Source organism: Haliotis rufescens, unplaced genomic scaffold (assembly GCF_023055435.1).
Source record: "Haliotis rufescens isolate VD_foot unplaced genomic scaffold, xgHalRufe1.0.p SCAF_14, whole genome shotgun sequence".
NCBI lineage: Eukaryota > Metazoa > Mollusca > Gastropoda > Lepetellida > Haliotidae > Haliotis > Haliotis rufescens.
In genome coordinates, this window is record NW_025963824.1 from 28,764,104 (window position 1) to 28,776,100 (window position 11,997).

At 44.8% G+C, this 11,997-nt stretch overlaps 2 protein-coding genes across 3 annotated transcripts in view; one reads left to right on the forward strand and one right to left on the reverse strand.

The window, feature by feature from the left end:
• The window catches only part of LOC124152700 (leucine-rich repeat-containing protein 71-like), a 32,730-nt gene extending 24,995 nt beyond the window's left edge, over positions 1–7,735 (forward strand). For both annotated transcript variants that reach the window (XM_048395238.1, XM_048395239.1), the window contains 4 exons: positions 2,993–3,072; positions 5,714–5,828; positions 6,053–6,189; positions 7,099–7,735. In XM_048395238.1, coding sequence (XP_048251195.1) covers positions 2,993–3,072; positions 5,714–5,828; positions 6,053–6,189; positions 7,099–7,218 — 452 coding nt within the window. In that variant the 3' untranslated portion in view covers positions 7,219–7,735. The remainder of the gene's footprint in view (positions 1–2,992; positions 3,073–5,713; positions 5,829–6,052; positions 6,190–7,098) is intronic.
• On the reverse strand, positions 7,507–9,634 carry LOC124152672 (26S proteasome non-ATPase regulatory subunit 10-like). The gene is made up of 2 exons (XM_046525702.2): positions 8,610–9,634; positions 7,507–7,513 (listed from the first exon to the last, which is right to left on the reverse strand). Exons 1-2 carry the CDS (start codon positions 9,632–9,634, stop codon positions 7,507–7,509), a joined length of 1,032 nt encoding a protein of 343 aa, XP_046381658.2.
• Positions 9,635–11,997: the final 2,363 nt, after the last annotated feature.

The following is an 11,997-nucleotide window of genomic DNA, read 5'->3' on the forward strand; positions in this document are numbered from 1 at the left end:
GTCATATAGCTGGAATATTGCCGAGTGCGGCGGTAAACAACAAGTAAACAAACAACATCAAAAGCAACACAGAGGTACGAACACAAGACGTTTACGAGACAGGGACAACAACGAGACTGAATACAATGAAAATCGGATTACACGTCACAGTCTATGATCTCACATGCAGGCACTCACTACTGTTGGTGACCGCTGCGTTTGGGTGAAGCTGTCCAATACCGAGAACAACCTCACACTACTGTTGGTGACCGCTGCGTTTGGGTGAAGCTGTCCAATACCGTGAACACCCTCACACTACTGTTGGTGACCACTGCGTTTGGGTGAAACTGTCCAATACCGAGAATAACCTCACACTACTGTTGGTGACCACTGCGTTTGGGTGAAACTGTCCAATACCGAGACAACCTCACACTACTGTTGGTGACCACTGCGTTTGGGTGAAGCTGTCCAATACCGAGAATAACCTCACACTACTGTTGGTGACCACTGCGTTTGGGTGAAACTGTCCAATACCGAGACAACCTCACACTACTGTTGGTGACCGCTGCGTTTGGGTGAAGCTGCACTTTCACTTCCCATTCCGCATCTGACACGTGTCTGACATTGCGGGTAGATGGTGATGTCACTTGGCTACCGTACCGACTCGAAATAGACATAGCATCCCTACATAACTTGTGACATGCGGGTATTGTGAAGGATGATAGGTGAGCTACAATGCCTCTTGTTTACCCTGGTCTTGAGGTAGTGCATTTTATTGATTTATGTACACATGCTTCTTCTGCTGAGACACTTTTATCTTATTTTTTTGCACCATAATTAATTTTCGGTTCGTAGAGGGTTAAGATGAGTGAGTGAGTGAGTGAGTTGGGTTTAACGCCGCTTTTAACATTATTCCAGTTATATCACGGCATGTCAGCATAATGTGGGAGGAAAGCCCGAAGTGATGCAGTTCTCAGGCGTTTACCACGTCTGTGAAACCCACGAGCACGGGTATGGTGCTGACAAACCTATCAACATAATCGGGGCATACCGGGATTCAAACCCACAATCATAGGTTTCTAGCGTGCCCAAGGGACGCAACTCTGCACAGCGAATCGCGGCGCCTTAGACGACTGGGCCACCCGTGACCCCGGGGTCAGTTGACGACAGTGACAATGTTATAGATTTGAGTGAGTGAGTGAGTGAGTTGGGTTAAACGCTGCTTTTAACATTATTCCAGTTATATCACGGCGTGTCAGCATAATGTGGGAGGAAAGCCCGAAGTGATGCAGGTCTCAGATGTTTACCACTTCGGTGAAAGCCACGAGCACAGGTATGGTGCTGACAAACCTAGCAACATAATCGGGGCATACCGGGATTCAAACCCACAATCATAGGTTTCTAGCGTGCCCAAGGGACGCAACTGTGCACATCGAATCGCGGCGCCTTAGACGACTGGGCCACCCGTGACCCCGGGGTCAGTTGACGACAGTGACAATATAATAGATTTGAAATTGTTATGTCACCTATACGTGTCTACATGGCGTTCATGATTAATTCTATTAAAATCGTACTTCACCTTTGCAACTTCATTTTTCTTATTGTATTCATAGTTGTAGACATTTTATGTCACCTTCTTTTATTTTTTTGTTTTGTATATATTTTTATCACATTTGTACGAAAATCTAATGGTGTCACTTTGGTTACATAATTTTATTTTTCCCAAATCGAAATTTCTCGCTCGATCCATTTTAATAATTTTCCTGAAATTTCGAGTTATGTCGATTTATTTTTCGTTACTTTAATTCTTTTCTCGTAATTTCTAATATGTTCTCGTTATTTCAAGTTTATTTAAAAAGCTCTGAATTTCGAATATTATCTCGTTGCTTCGATTACATCTTATTTCAAATATTTTCTCGAAATTATAAGTTCTTTCTCGTTATTTCAAGTTTAAGTCAAAGCTCGTAATTTATTTTTTTTGCTCTCTATTTCAATCATTTTCTCATAATTTAGATTATTTCAAGTTTAATTAAAAACTTCGAAATTACGATAAAATAATTGAAATTAGGTGATTTTTTTCGAAATTCAAGTGTTTTAGATGAACAAGAAAGTTAAACAACGAGAAAAAATCTCGAAGCAAAGAAAAAATAATTGAATAACGAGAAAATGAATTCCAAATTTCGAGTTTTTAAAATGAATTTGAAAAAACGAGAAAATATATGAAAGTAAGAGAAAAAACTCGAAATAACGAGAGAAAATCGAAATTTCGAGAAAATAAACAAATAATTGAAATAACGAGAAATTTCGATTTAGAAAAAGTATGCTACCAAACTGGCACCATTTGGCTTTCGTACATTTAACACAAGCTATTTTAGAAATTGTTAAGCACTTAATTTAAATGCTGTCACTAGGGCTGCATTTCACAGAAGAGACAGTCGTATTGTTATACGTGTCATTGGTCGATTATTGTGTTTGTCAGAAGCACCTATGGTCTCGAATACCCCATTCGTAACAGTTTTATCTTCTCCATAGCAGCGTAAAAATTCACTCACTCGCTTCAGCTCCCAAACCTTAGCTCACCTGGTGAAGTGAATCGGACAGATTGATGTTCAAATAATGTTATTTGTCAATAATATGATACTTTATGCATTTTCTCGCTTTCATCAAATACACAATTTGTGTGGTTTAACAATATCGTGATTGTTCAGGAGGTTGAATAACAACCAATTTGGCATTTTATGTACATTTTAGCGTTAACTTTATATAACTGAGTGTCTATATACATGATGCAGTATATAATCTTCAGAAACCATTAAGTATTATTTGTGGCGTGTTGTATTTTAACCAAGATTACATGTTAATGTAATGAGACAGGGCGGTCACAGAATTGTAGATGATTATTATTATGCAAATCCGAACTAATCACAATCATGTATTTACTTGTAACTAAGAGTTAGGTTTTCAAGGAAGCCCTGTTAAGATACTGACCACGTGACCACGTTTTGATTGACAGCTCCAGGAGGGGATGGAAAGTCATCCGGAAGGTCACGTGACAAATCCAGAACAAGGAAGCTGACACCACAAGGAAACGAGGTGAGACCATGTACAGTAAACTACGGTTATAACGAACACGCTTATAACGAACTGACGGATATAACGAATTTATTTTTTGGTCCAGGCCATTGCTGTATATATGCTTATAACGAACTACGGTTATAACGAACTAAAAATTGCAGTCCCTTTGAGTTCGTTTTAACCCTAGTTTACTGTATATACTGTCGTACAGAAGAAACGGAACGACTTTATCATTTGTAGTGGGAATGTACTTATGTAATTAGGTGCGTCGATAATTAGATGTGGCTACCTTAAGATGTCATATTGTCTTACGCTGCACAGTATATCGCGGCCTGCATTGAATCCAGAGATCAATGATTATGCTGGGGACCTGTTCGAACCCAGAGTATCCACGAGTAAAGTTTAGAAGAGACAACAACAAACGACACGTAACCGGCTGATACGAAATTTCGAGGAATAGGGAATACACATACATGGCGGAGAGGGGCGGTCGGGTAGCCTGGTGGTCAAGCGTACGCTCGTCACGCCGAAGACCCGGGTTCGATTCCCGACATGGGTACAATGTGTGAAGCCTATTTGTGGTGTCCCCCGCCATGATATTGCTGGAATATTGCTAAAAGCGGCGTAACACCATACTTACTCACTCACTCACATGGTGGAGCACGTGATGCGGTGACAATAGTAGTGACGTCATATTGAATTCCTTATCCATTGAGAAGAGAAACCAGGTGTTGATGGACAAAACACCAGGGATCCCCTTACCCTCCTGTATGTGACCGTATCCACAACCTGCCCATGATGGAGGCGGTTCTTGTTCCCCTGTCCATGTCCTGTCCTGCACATATTGATGTCGACTGTCCTCGGATATATCGGATCTTGTCAAGGCCTACATATATCGGCGCACATTGTTGACAGGCGTCAGTGGATATTGTCGTGGCATATATATCGGCGTACATTGTTCACAGACGTCAGTGGATCTTGTCGTGGCTTATATATATCGGCGTAGATTGTTCACAGGCGTCAGTGGATCTTGTCGTGGCATATATATCTGCGTACATTGTTCACAGACGTCAGTGGATCTTGTCGTGGCTTACATATATCGGCGTACATTGTTCACAGGCGTCAGTGGATCTTGTCGTGGCATATATATCGGCGTACATTGTTCACAGACGTCAGTGGATCTTGTCGTGGCTTACATATATCGGGTACATTGTTCACAGACGTCAGTGGATCTTGTCGTGGCTTACATATATCGGGTACATTGTTCACAGACGTCAGTGGATCTTGTCGTGGCATATATATCGGCGTACATTGTTCACAGGCGTCAGTGGATCTTGTCGTGGCTTACATATATCGGCGTACATTGTTCACAGACGTCAGTGGATCTTGTCGTGGCATATATATCGGCGTACATTGTTCACAGACGTCAGTGGATCTTGTCGTGGCTTACATATATCGGCGTACATTGTTCACAGACGTCAGTGGATCTTGTCGTGGCTTACATATATCGGGTACATTGTTCACAGGCGTCAGTGGATCTTGTCGTGGCATATATATCGGCGTACATTGTTCACAGGCGTCAGTGGATCTTGTCGTGGCTTACATATATCGGCGTACATTGTTCACAGGCGTCAGTGGATCTTGTCGTGGCTTATATATCGGCGTACATTGTTCACAGGCGTCAGTGGATCTTGTCGTGGCTTATATATATCGGCGTACATTGTTCACAGGCGTCAGTGGATCTTGTCGTGGCTTACATATATCGGCGTACATTGTTCACAGACTTTAGTGGATCTTGTCGTGGCTTACATATATCGGGTACATTGTTCACAGGCGTCAGTGTATCTTGTCGTGGCTTACATATATCGGGTACATTGTTCACAGACGTCAGTGGATCTTGTCGTGGCTTACATATATCGGCGTACATTGTTCACAGGCGTCAGCGGATCTTGTCGTGGCTTACATATATCGGGTACATTGTTCACAGACGTCAGCGGATCTTGTCGTGGCTCACATATATCGGCGTACATTGTTCACAGGCGTCAGTGGATCTTGTCGTGGCTTACATATATCGGGTACATTGTTCACAGACGTCAGTGTATCTTGTCGTGGCTTACATATATCGGCCGTACATTGTTCACAGACGTCAGTGGATCTTGTCGTCTCTTATAAATTGGCGTACATCTGTGAACGTCAGTGGATCTTGTCGTGGCTTATATATATCGATCGGACGTACATTGTTCACAGACGTCAGTGGATCTTGTCGTGGCTTACATATATCGGCCGTACATTGTTCACAGACGTCAGTGGATCTTGTCGTGGCTTACATATATCGGGTACATTGTTCACAGACGTCAGCGGATCTTGTCGTGGCTCACATATATCGGCGTACATTGTTCACAGGCGTCAGCGGATCTTGTCGTGGCTCACATATATCGGGTACATTGTTCACAGACGTCAGTGGATCTTGTCGTGGCTCACATATATCGGGTACATTGTTCACAGGCGTCAGCGGATCTTGTCGTGGCTTACATATATCGGGTACATTGTTCACAGACGACAGCGGATATCGTTTTGGCTTACATATATCGGTTTCCACGCGCAGAGATATCAATGATTCTTGTAATGCCCCTCACGTGTCGATGTTCCTGGTCACCAGGTAGCCGAAGTTGTGGTGATCATCAACCCGCTGATGGAGACTGCTGAGTATATTCCTGAGTTGCAGACCCTGCTGATGTCCGGAAACAGGATCCTTGTCAATCTCAATCTTGCCAGTAAGATCTTGTTTCCATTTTACCAAGCTTTGGCAAAGATAATAAATGTGAATAGTATTAACGCCAGAAGTGAATGAAGTTCTAGGTACCACGGATCACAGTTTTATATCAACTTTTGTTCTGGTGGTAAAACATTGAAACTCGTCAAAAGCAGCGTAGATCGACGTGGGTACCTGTAAGCAAATACCCACTAGCTGATTCTAAACCAATAATGCGTCTTTCAGGGAACCGGATCTCTGACGTTGGTGTGATGGAGCTCACAAAAGCTGTGCAGTACCAGACGACCCTGAGTCTAGAGAAGAAGATCTACTCCCTTGACAACAAGAATACTGGCACAGGGCTTATGCGGATCTGTCTCCATGTATGTGAGATTGAGTGAGTGAGTGAGTGAGTGGGGTTTAACGCCGCTGTTAACATTATTCCAGTTATATCACGGCGTGTATCACAGAGGCAAGCCCGTAGTGATGCAGGTCTCAGACGTTTACCACTTCGGTGGAACCCACGAGCAGGGGTATGGTGCTGACAAACCTAGAAACATAGGAACCAGGATTCGAACCCACAATCATAGGTTTCTGGTCTGCGTAAGGGTCGCAACTCTGCACAGCGAACCGCATGAAACGACTGGGCCACCCGTGTCGCCCTGTGTGAGATTGAGATCGCGCTATACAAGGATCAGTCATGTCGAAGGGCGATGAGATAGACTAGGGGTCAAAGCGCGTCATACCGAAGGTCCGTGTTCGATTCCAATATGGGTAGAATGCGTGAACTCCATTAATGGTGTTTCCCGTCGCGATATCGCTGGCATATCCCAGAGAAGGGGTAAAACTCTACTCACTTACTACCTTAATAAAATTTGACAGTTATGTCAAAGACCAGTCGGTAAGACTAGTTATTAAAGCTCATCACGACGAAGGTTCGATTCCCCATGGGCACAAGGGGTAAAGCCAATCTCTGGTGTTTCTCACAGTGATATCGCTGGCATATCACAGAGAAGGGGTAAAATCCGACTCACCCACTACCTTAATAATATTTGACAGTTATGTCAAAGACCAGTCGGTAAGACTAGTGATTAAAGCTCATCACGACGAAGGTTCGATTCCCCATGGGCACAAGGGTTTAAAGCCCATCTCTGGTGTTTCCAGCCGAGATGTCGCTGGGCAATTGCTAGGGGAAGCGTACAACCTCAATCCCGCACTCATCCTATCGATTACACACAATTTCAAAATGTTCTGAAATATATATTTAAAAATTTACATTATTTTAATTTCAGAAAAACAAAATGTCCCCTGACAGTGATGAGATGAAGAAACTGAACGACTTGATGGCAACAAAGCATCCATTTTACAAACCCCCAGCCACACCTGCTTCTTCAGTCGGGGGTACAGAATAAATGATGGATGACCCCCTGCAACAACCATCCACCCCCCATCCCCACAGCACTACCAACATCTCTGCCTCTTCTGAGACACAGATTGTAGAAGTGGTCGATAACATCCTTCTACCCCAACCCCACCCCACACAAACCCACCCACCCATCCCCTCAATCGTTGCTTCTTCTGATGTAGCAGGTGTGACGAGTAACCTCTCCCAACCCCAATTTAGTTTCAAGGTAAATTTATATCAATTGGATGTTAAGCTTAGTGATACGGTTGCAATTTAAATTTGATTCACGTACGACTTATTCCCTGTGTATGGAATTCAGAAGGTATTAAACCAACACTTCTGAACGGAGCATGGTAAGATTTCAGCAATTATTACCGTACATCATACTGAATGATTTTCAATTGTCTTAAAAACTATGAATACAGAAAAGACGACGTGTATGGAGAATGTTCGACTTTGTTGCGGGTCGTCGTGGCCTCTGATGATATGTATTTCTGTTGTTGAAATTAAATCGATCCTACCAGTGTTGACGTTGAATTTTGATAAACTGGAGTTTGCCACACTGGCACAATTGAAAATGAACTAAAATGGATCGTTGCTGAAAATGTTAGTCACTGGAATATCTGGTCCTGACTAAAATATTTACAAGCCGCAATCACACACATGTAATATTGCAGGAATGTGGCGTTAAGCAAACAAACAGACCCACGGAAATAGAATAAAGAGTTTTTCATAAGATTAATGACACTACGTGGAATAGGTATCTTTGATCAATATTGGATATTATATGCGTTTATAACTTAATCCAATGCGTTTACAGGGTAACCTAGTGGTTGAAGCGTTCGCTCGTCAGGCCGAAGACCCGGGTTCGATTCCCGACATGGGTACAATGTGTGAAGCCCATTTAATTCTGGTGTCCCCCGCCGTGATATTGCTGGAATATTACTTAAAGCGGCGTAAAACCATACTCACTCGCTCACTCACTCACGCAATGCGTTTACAGCTCAGATGCACAAAGCTGTGCAGGGGAAGTTGAAGCAATCCAAGGGAGGCAACTCCAGTTCGGCATTATGCGTAAATTAAGTTGAAATTTGGATTGTGTGTGTTATCTAGACTGACAGTGAAGATCGGTGCTCATTAAATCAATCACTGTATTTACAGGACGTCGTCATATAGCTGGAAAACTGTCCAGTTTTAAACAACAAACAAATATCATAGCGTTCACTCGTTTTTATAAAGGTTGACATCACGTGGTCAAGCTTGATGAATTTAATATAAGCTTCCGGAACACTGAGTCTGTCGACATCTTTGGCGAGGCGTGCGCCGAGGACACGCCTGATTTTAAAACAGCAAATATCTTGAAGCGTTCGAGTTTTAGAAGCTGACTCCATAACCAACCTGGCAGCTGGCTCTCCTTTTCCAACAACCACGTGACGGCACCACGTGATGTCATTCTGCGTGGCGTCATATCCGGTATTGATAATCATGTCAACGATGTCCGAGTGACCCCGTTGCACCGCTAACAACAAGGGCGTCTTACCCCTCAAATTTCCCTGTGAGCCGAGATTAGCGTTGACGTCGACAAGGAGGTATCGAACAGTGTTGACGTCACTGCCGCAGTACTCTATCGCCGTCAGGAGCGGGGAGGTGCCGTTCGCGTCACAGACACTCGGATCCGCACCCTGAGAAAACAGCAACCTCAGCATTTCAATATGCCCCTCCGCGGCCGCGTTGAAAAACGGCGTACGGTTAAAACTATCCACCACATTAATATTTGCACAAGCTTCAAGGAGAATATTTGCCATCTCGACGTTTCCTGACGTCGCTGCGACGTGGAGAGGTGTGCATCCCGTGACGTCACGAGCGTTGGCGTAACACCCGTGTGCAACCAGACATTTGCACAGGTCTATGTTCTCTGTGTCGGCCACAAAATGGAGATACGTACATTTTGTAAACAGTTCCCGGAAATCTAATGTTGCTCCTTTCTTTATCAGATACCCAGCTACATCAGCGCTTCCAGATTTGACGGCACTACACAGAGGGGAGTTGCCCCAACCGTCGTTAATGTTGACGCTGACTCCATGGTCCTCGACTAGCGACTTGACGACGGTGATGTGGCCCATCTTGCATGCAAGGTGTATTGGTGTACATGAATACCCGAGGGCAGTGCGACATTTTTCGTTTGCGGCAAACCCCCGATCAATTAGAGCGCTGACAACATCAGCTCGTCCCGCAAGGGCTGCCACACCTACTGGAGAATCCAGATCACGCGCATCACAGTTCCGTTTATAGGTCAGGGGTGTGACTTGGTTACTGTCTATATAGCCCAACACATCAGCGAGGCAGCCATTACTCTGTATGTGTGAGTTGACTGTTCTACACAATTTGAGTGGATCTGCCGAGCTCACCTTATCATCGCCCATCGTAGAATCACCACCCGCATAGCCATGACATCGTGTAAGCGCACAAGGTCCTATCACGCTGTTTCACAAAGAGCACAGCGCACCGCGGATGATTGTCAATGCACTCGGCTTGTAGTGCGTCACAGGGAATGCATTCGATGTAAACAAGGGAAGTAACTCCGTCTAGCCTGACAGAGCGTGATGGATTTCGCAATGGGGATCGCCTGAAATGACAACTGTGTGTTTAGAGTCGTGAGTTGTATTATAGTGTTCTCTCGAGACAAACTAGCTAGTTTAGATCAAGTCAGATCATTGATAAGTTTATAATAGTCACTAACATTGACAAAATATTTCGCATCAAGAACAAAGACATATTGCTGTAACATCAAATATACTAGATGAAGAGCGGAAGGTCAGTGCAGATGTTGGGGTAGGTGCGGGAGATGGGGGCGAGGGCATACGTTGTGGTGAGTGAGTGGGTGGGTTGCGTGGACGAGCGGGAATAGGTGCAGTGTATGGGTGGGGTGGAGTCTGGGAGTGGATGGAGCTAAGTGTAGGGGATGGGTGTGGGTGAGTGGTGGGTTTTTTGGCAGGGTGAGTGAGGGGTTGGGGTGGGGGTAGGTGCATGGAATAGAGGTTGGGTGGGTTGTGGGTTCATGGGGTGGGGTGGGTGCAGGGGGTGGGTTTATGGGGTGGGGTGGGTGCAACGAATGGGGGTTGGGTGAGTGGTGGGTTTATTGGGTGGGTGCAGGGGGTGGGTGAGTGATGGGGTGGGGTGGGTGCAGGGAATGGAGGTGGGGTGAGTGGTGGGTTCATGGGGTGGGGTGGGTGCAACGAATGGGGGTTGGGTGAGTGGTGGGTTTATTGGGTGGGGTGGGTGAGAGGGTGGGATCATAGGGTTGGGTACAGGTGTTGGGGGTGCCTACCGCCACACCCGTTTTTTCAAGCAAATACCATCCTACCACCTTTGCTCTCACACTTTGTCACCTCTTCAGCGTCAAACCAAATTCACTCGCTGATCCCAGGAATCGGTAAATATAAAACGTCATAGTAAGAGAAGAACCAGTCTGGATTATCCGCCGAAACAGACACCATTTGGCGTAAGGGCAAAATAGCTGTGAAAATTATGTGAATAGACAAATCAGTGAGGACGCCAGGTGTCCTCGAAAATGGTAATCATGTCCTGCCCTACCGATAGCACACGCCATTCACACAACTTGCATAAAGAAATAAGTATTTGTTGCCTGACGCCGCAAAGCAGTACTCCTGACACCCTACGGCGGCCTGTAGACAAACCAGGCAATCAAGTGATGGGTAGACCAGGAATTCCAGTGACACTACCATGCAAGTCATCGATCTCATTCTGCATCTGTTTAACTTCACAAATTATGCAAATGTCGAGCAACATTGAAACTAACACTGCCTGTAAACAAAGGTTGTCGACTTTCGATCCCCGGCCGCGTCATACCAAAAGACGTTAAAAGATGGTACTTGTTCTTACCCTGTCTGGTGCTCGGCATTAAGGGGCTAAAACAAGGACTGGTCGGCTCGGAGTCAGTATACTGTGTCTGAGTAGGGTATTCATGATAAACTGCGGCATGGTATCTCAGTGGGCTAGCACTATAAATCGGCATCAGTCCAGACTAGTACAAGCAGCCACACACACACACGTGCATGCACGTCGCTATATAAGTGCAATAATCTTGGACGCGACGTTAAACCCAAATCACCTCACCTCACCTTCTTCTGCGAGAAATGTTTCTATTTTTCGTGAATGATTGAGAATGTCGATCCGTCGTTTTCTTGCAATGCCGCCATGAAATCGTGGTGCACGTTATCTTCTCCAGCCACAGGCAGCTGACCACCTTCGTGGTCTACTGGTAGCGCGACCATAAGTCGTTAAAAGATGGTACTTGTTGTTACCCTGTCTGGCGCTGTCCACTAAGGTGATAAACCAAGGACTGGTCGGCTCAGGAGTCAGTATACTATGTCTGAGTGGGGTATTCATGTTGAACTGCGACATGGTATCTCATACAAGCAGCCACACACACACGTCGCTATATAAGTGCAATAATCTTGGACGCGACGTTAAACCCCATTTTACCTCCTCGCCTCAGCAGAAGGGCGATGTAAAATCATAACTCATTCCCTCACTCAGTAGAAGGTTTCATGTTAAGCGAATATTTCCAAGACAGATATATTTTACGAGCGTTTCTTTAACTTCTTTTTTCAGTCTAATATTAAGCTAATGTTGTTTCGGCGGTTCATAAGTCGAATAAAACAGTCCCCGTTTTGGGATGCCACAGTAAAACCTTCGAAGCTCAGTTTTCTCGCTCGGTCCCTGATTCCCTCTATCCACAGTGATTTGGCTGGAATACTGCTCA

Coding starts and splice junctions, on each gene's coding strand:
- LOC124152672 (XM_046525702.2), bottom strand. CDS start 9,634: ATGGGCGATGATAAGGTGAGCTCGGCAGATCCACTCAAATTGTGTAGA.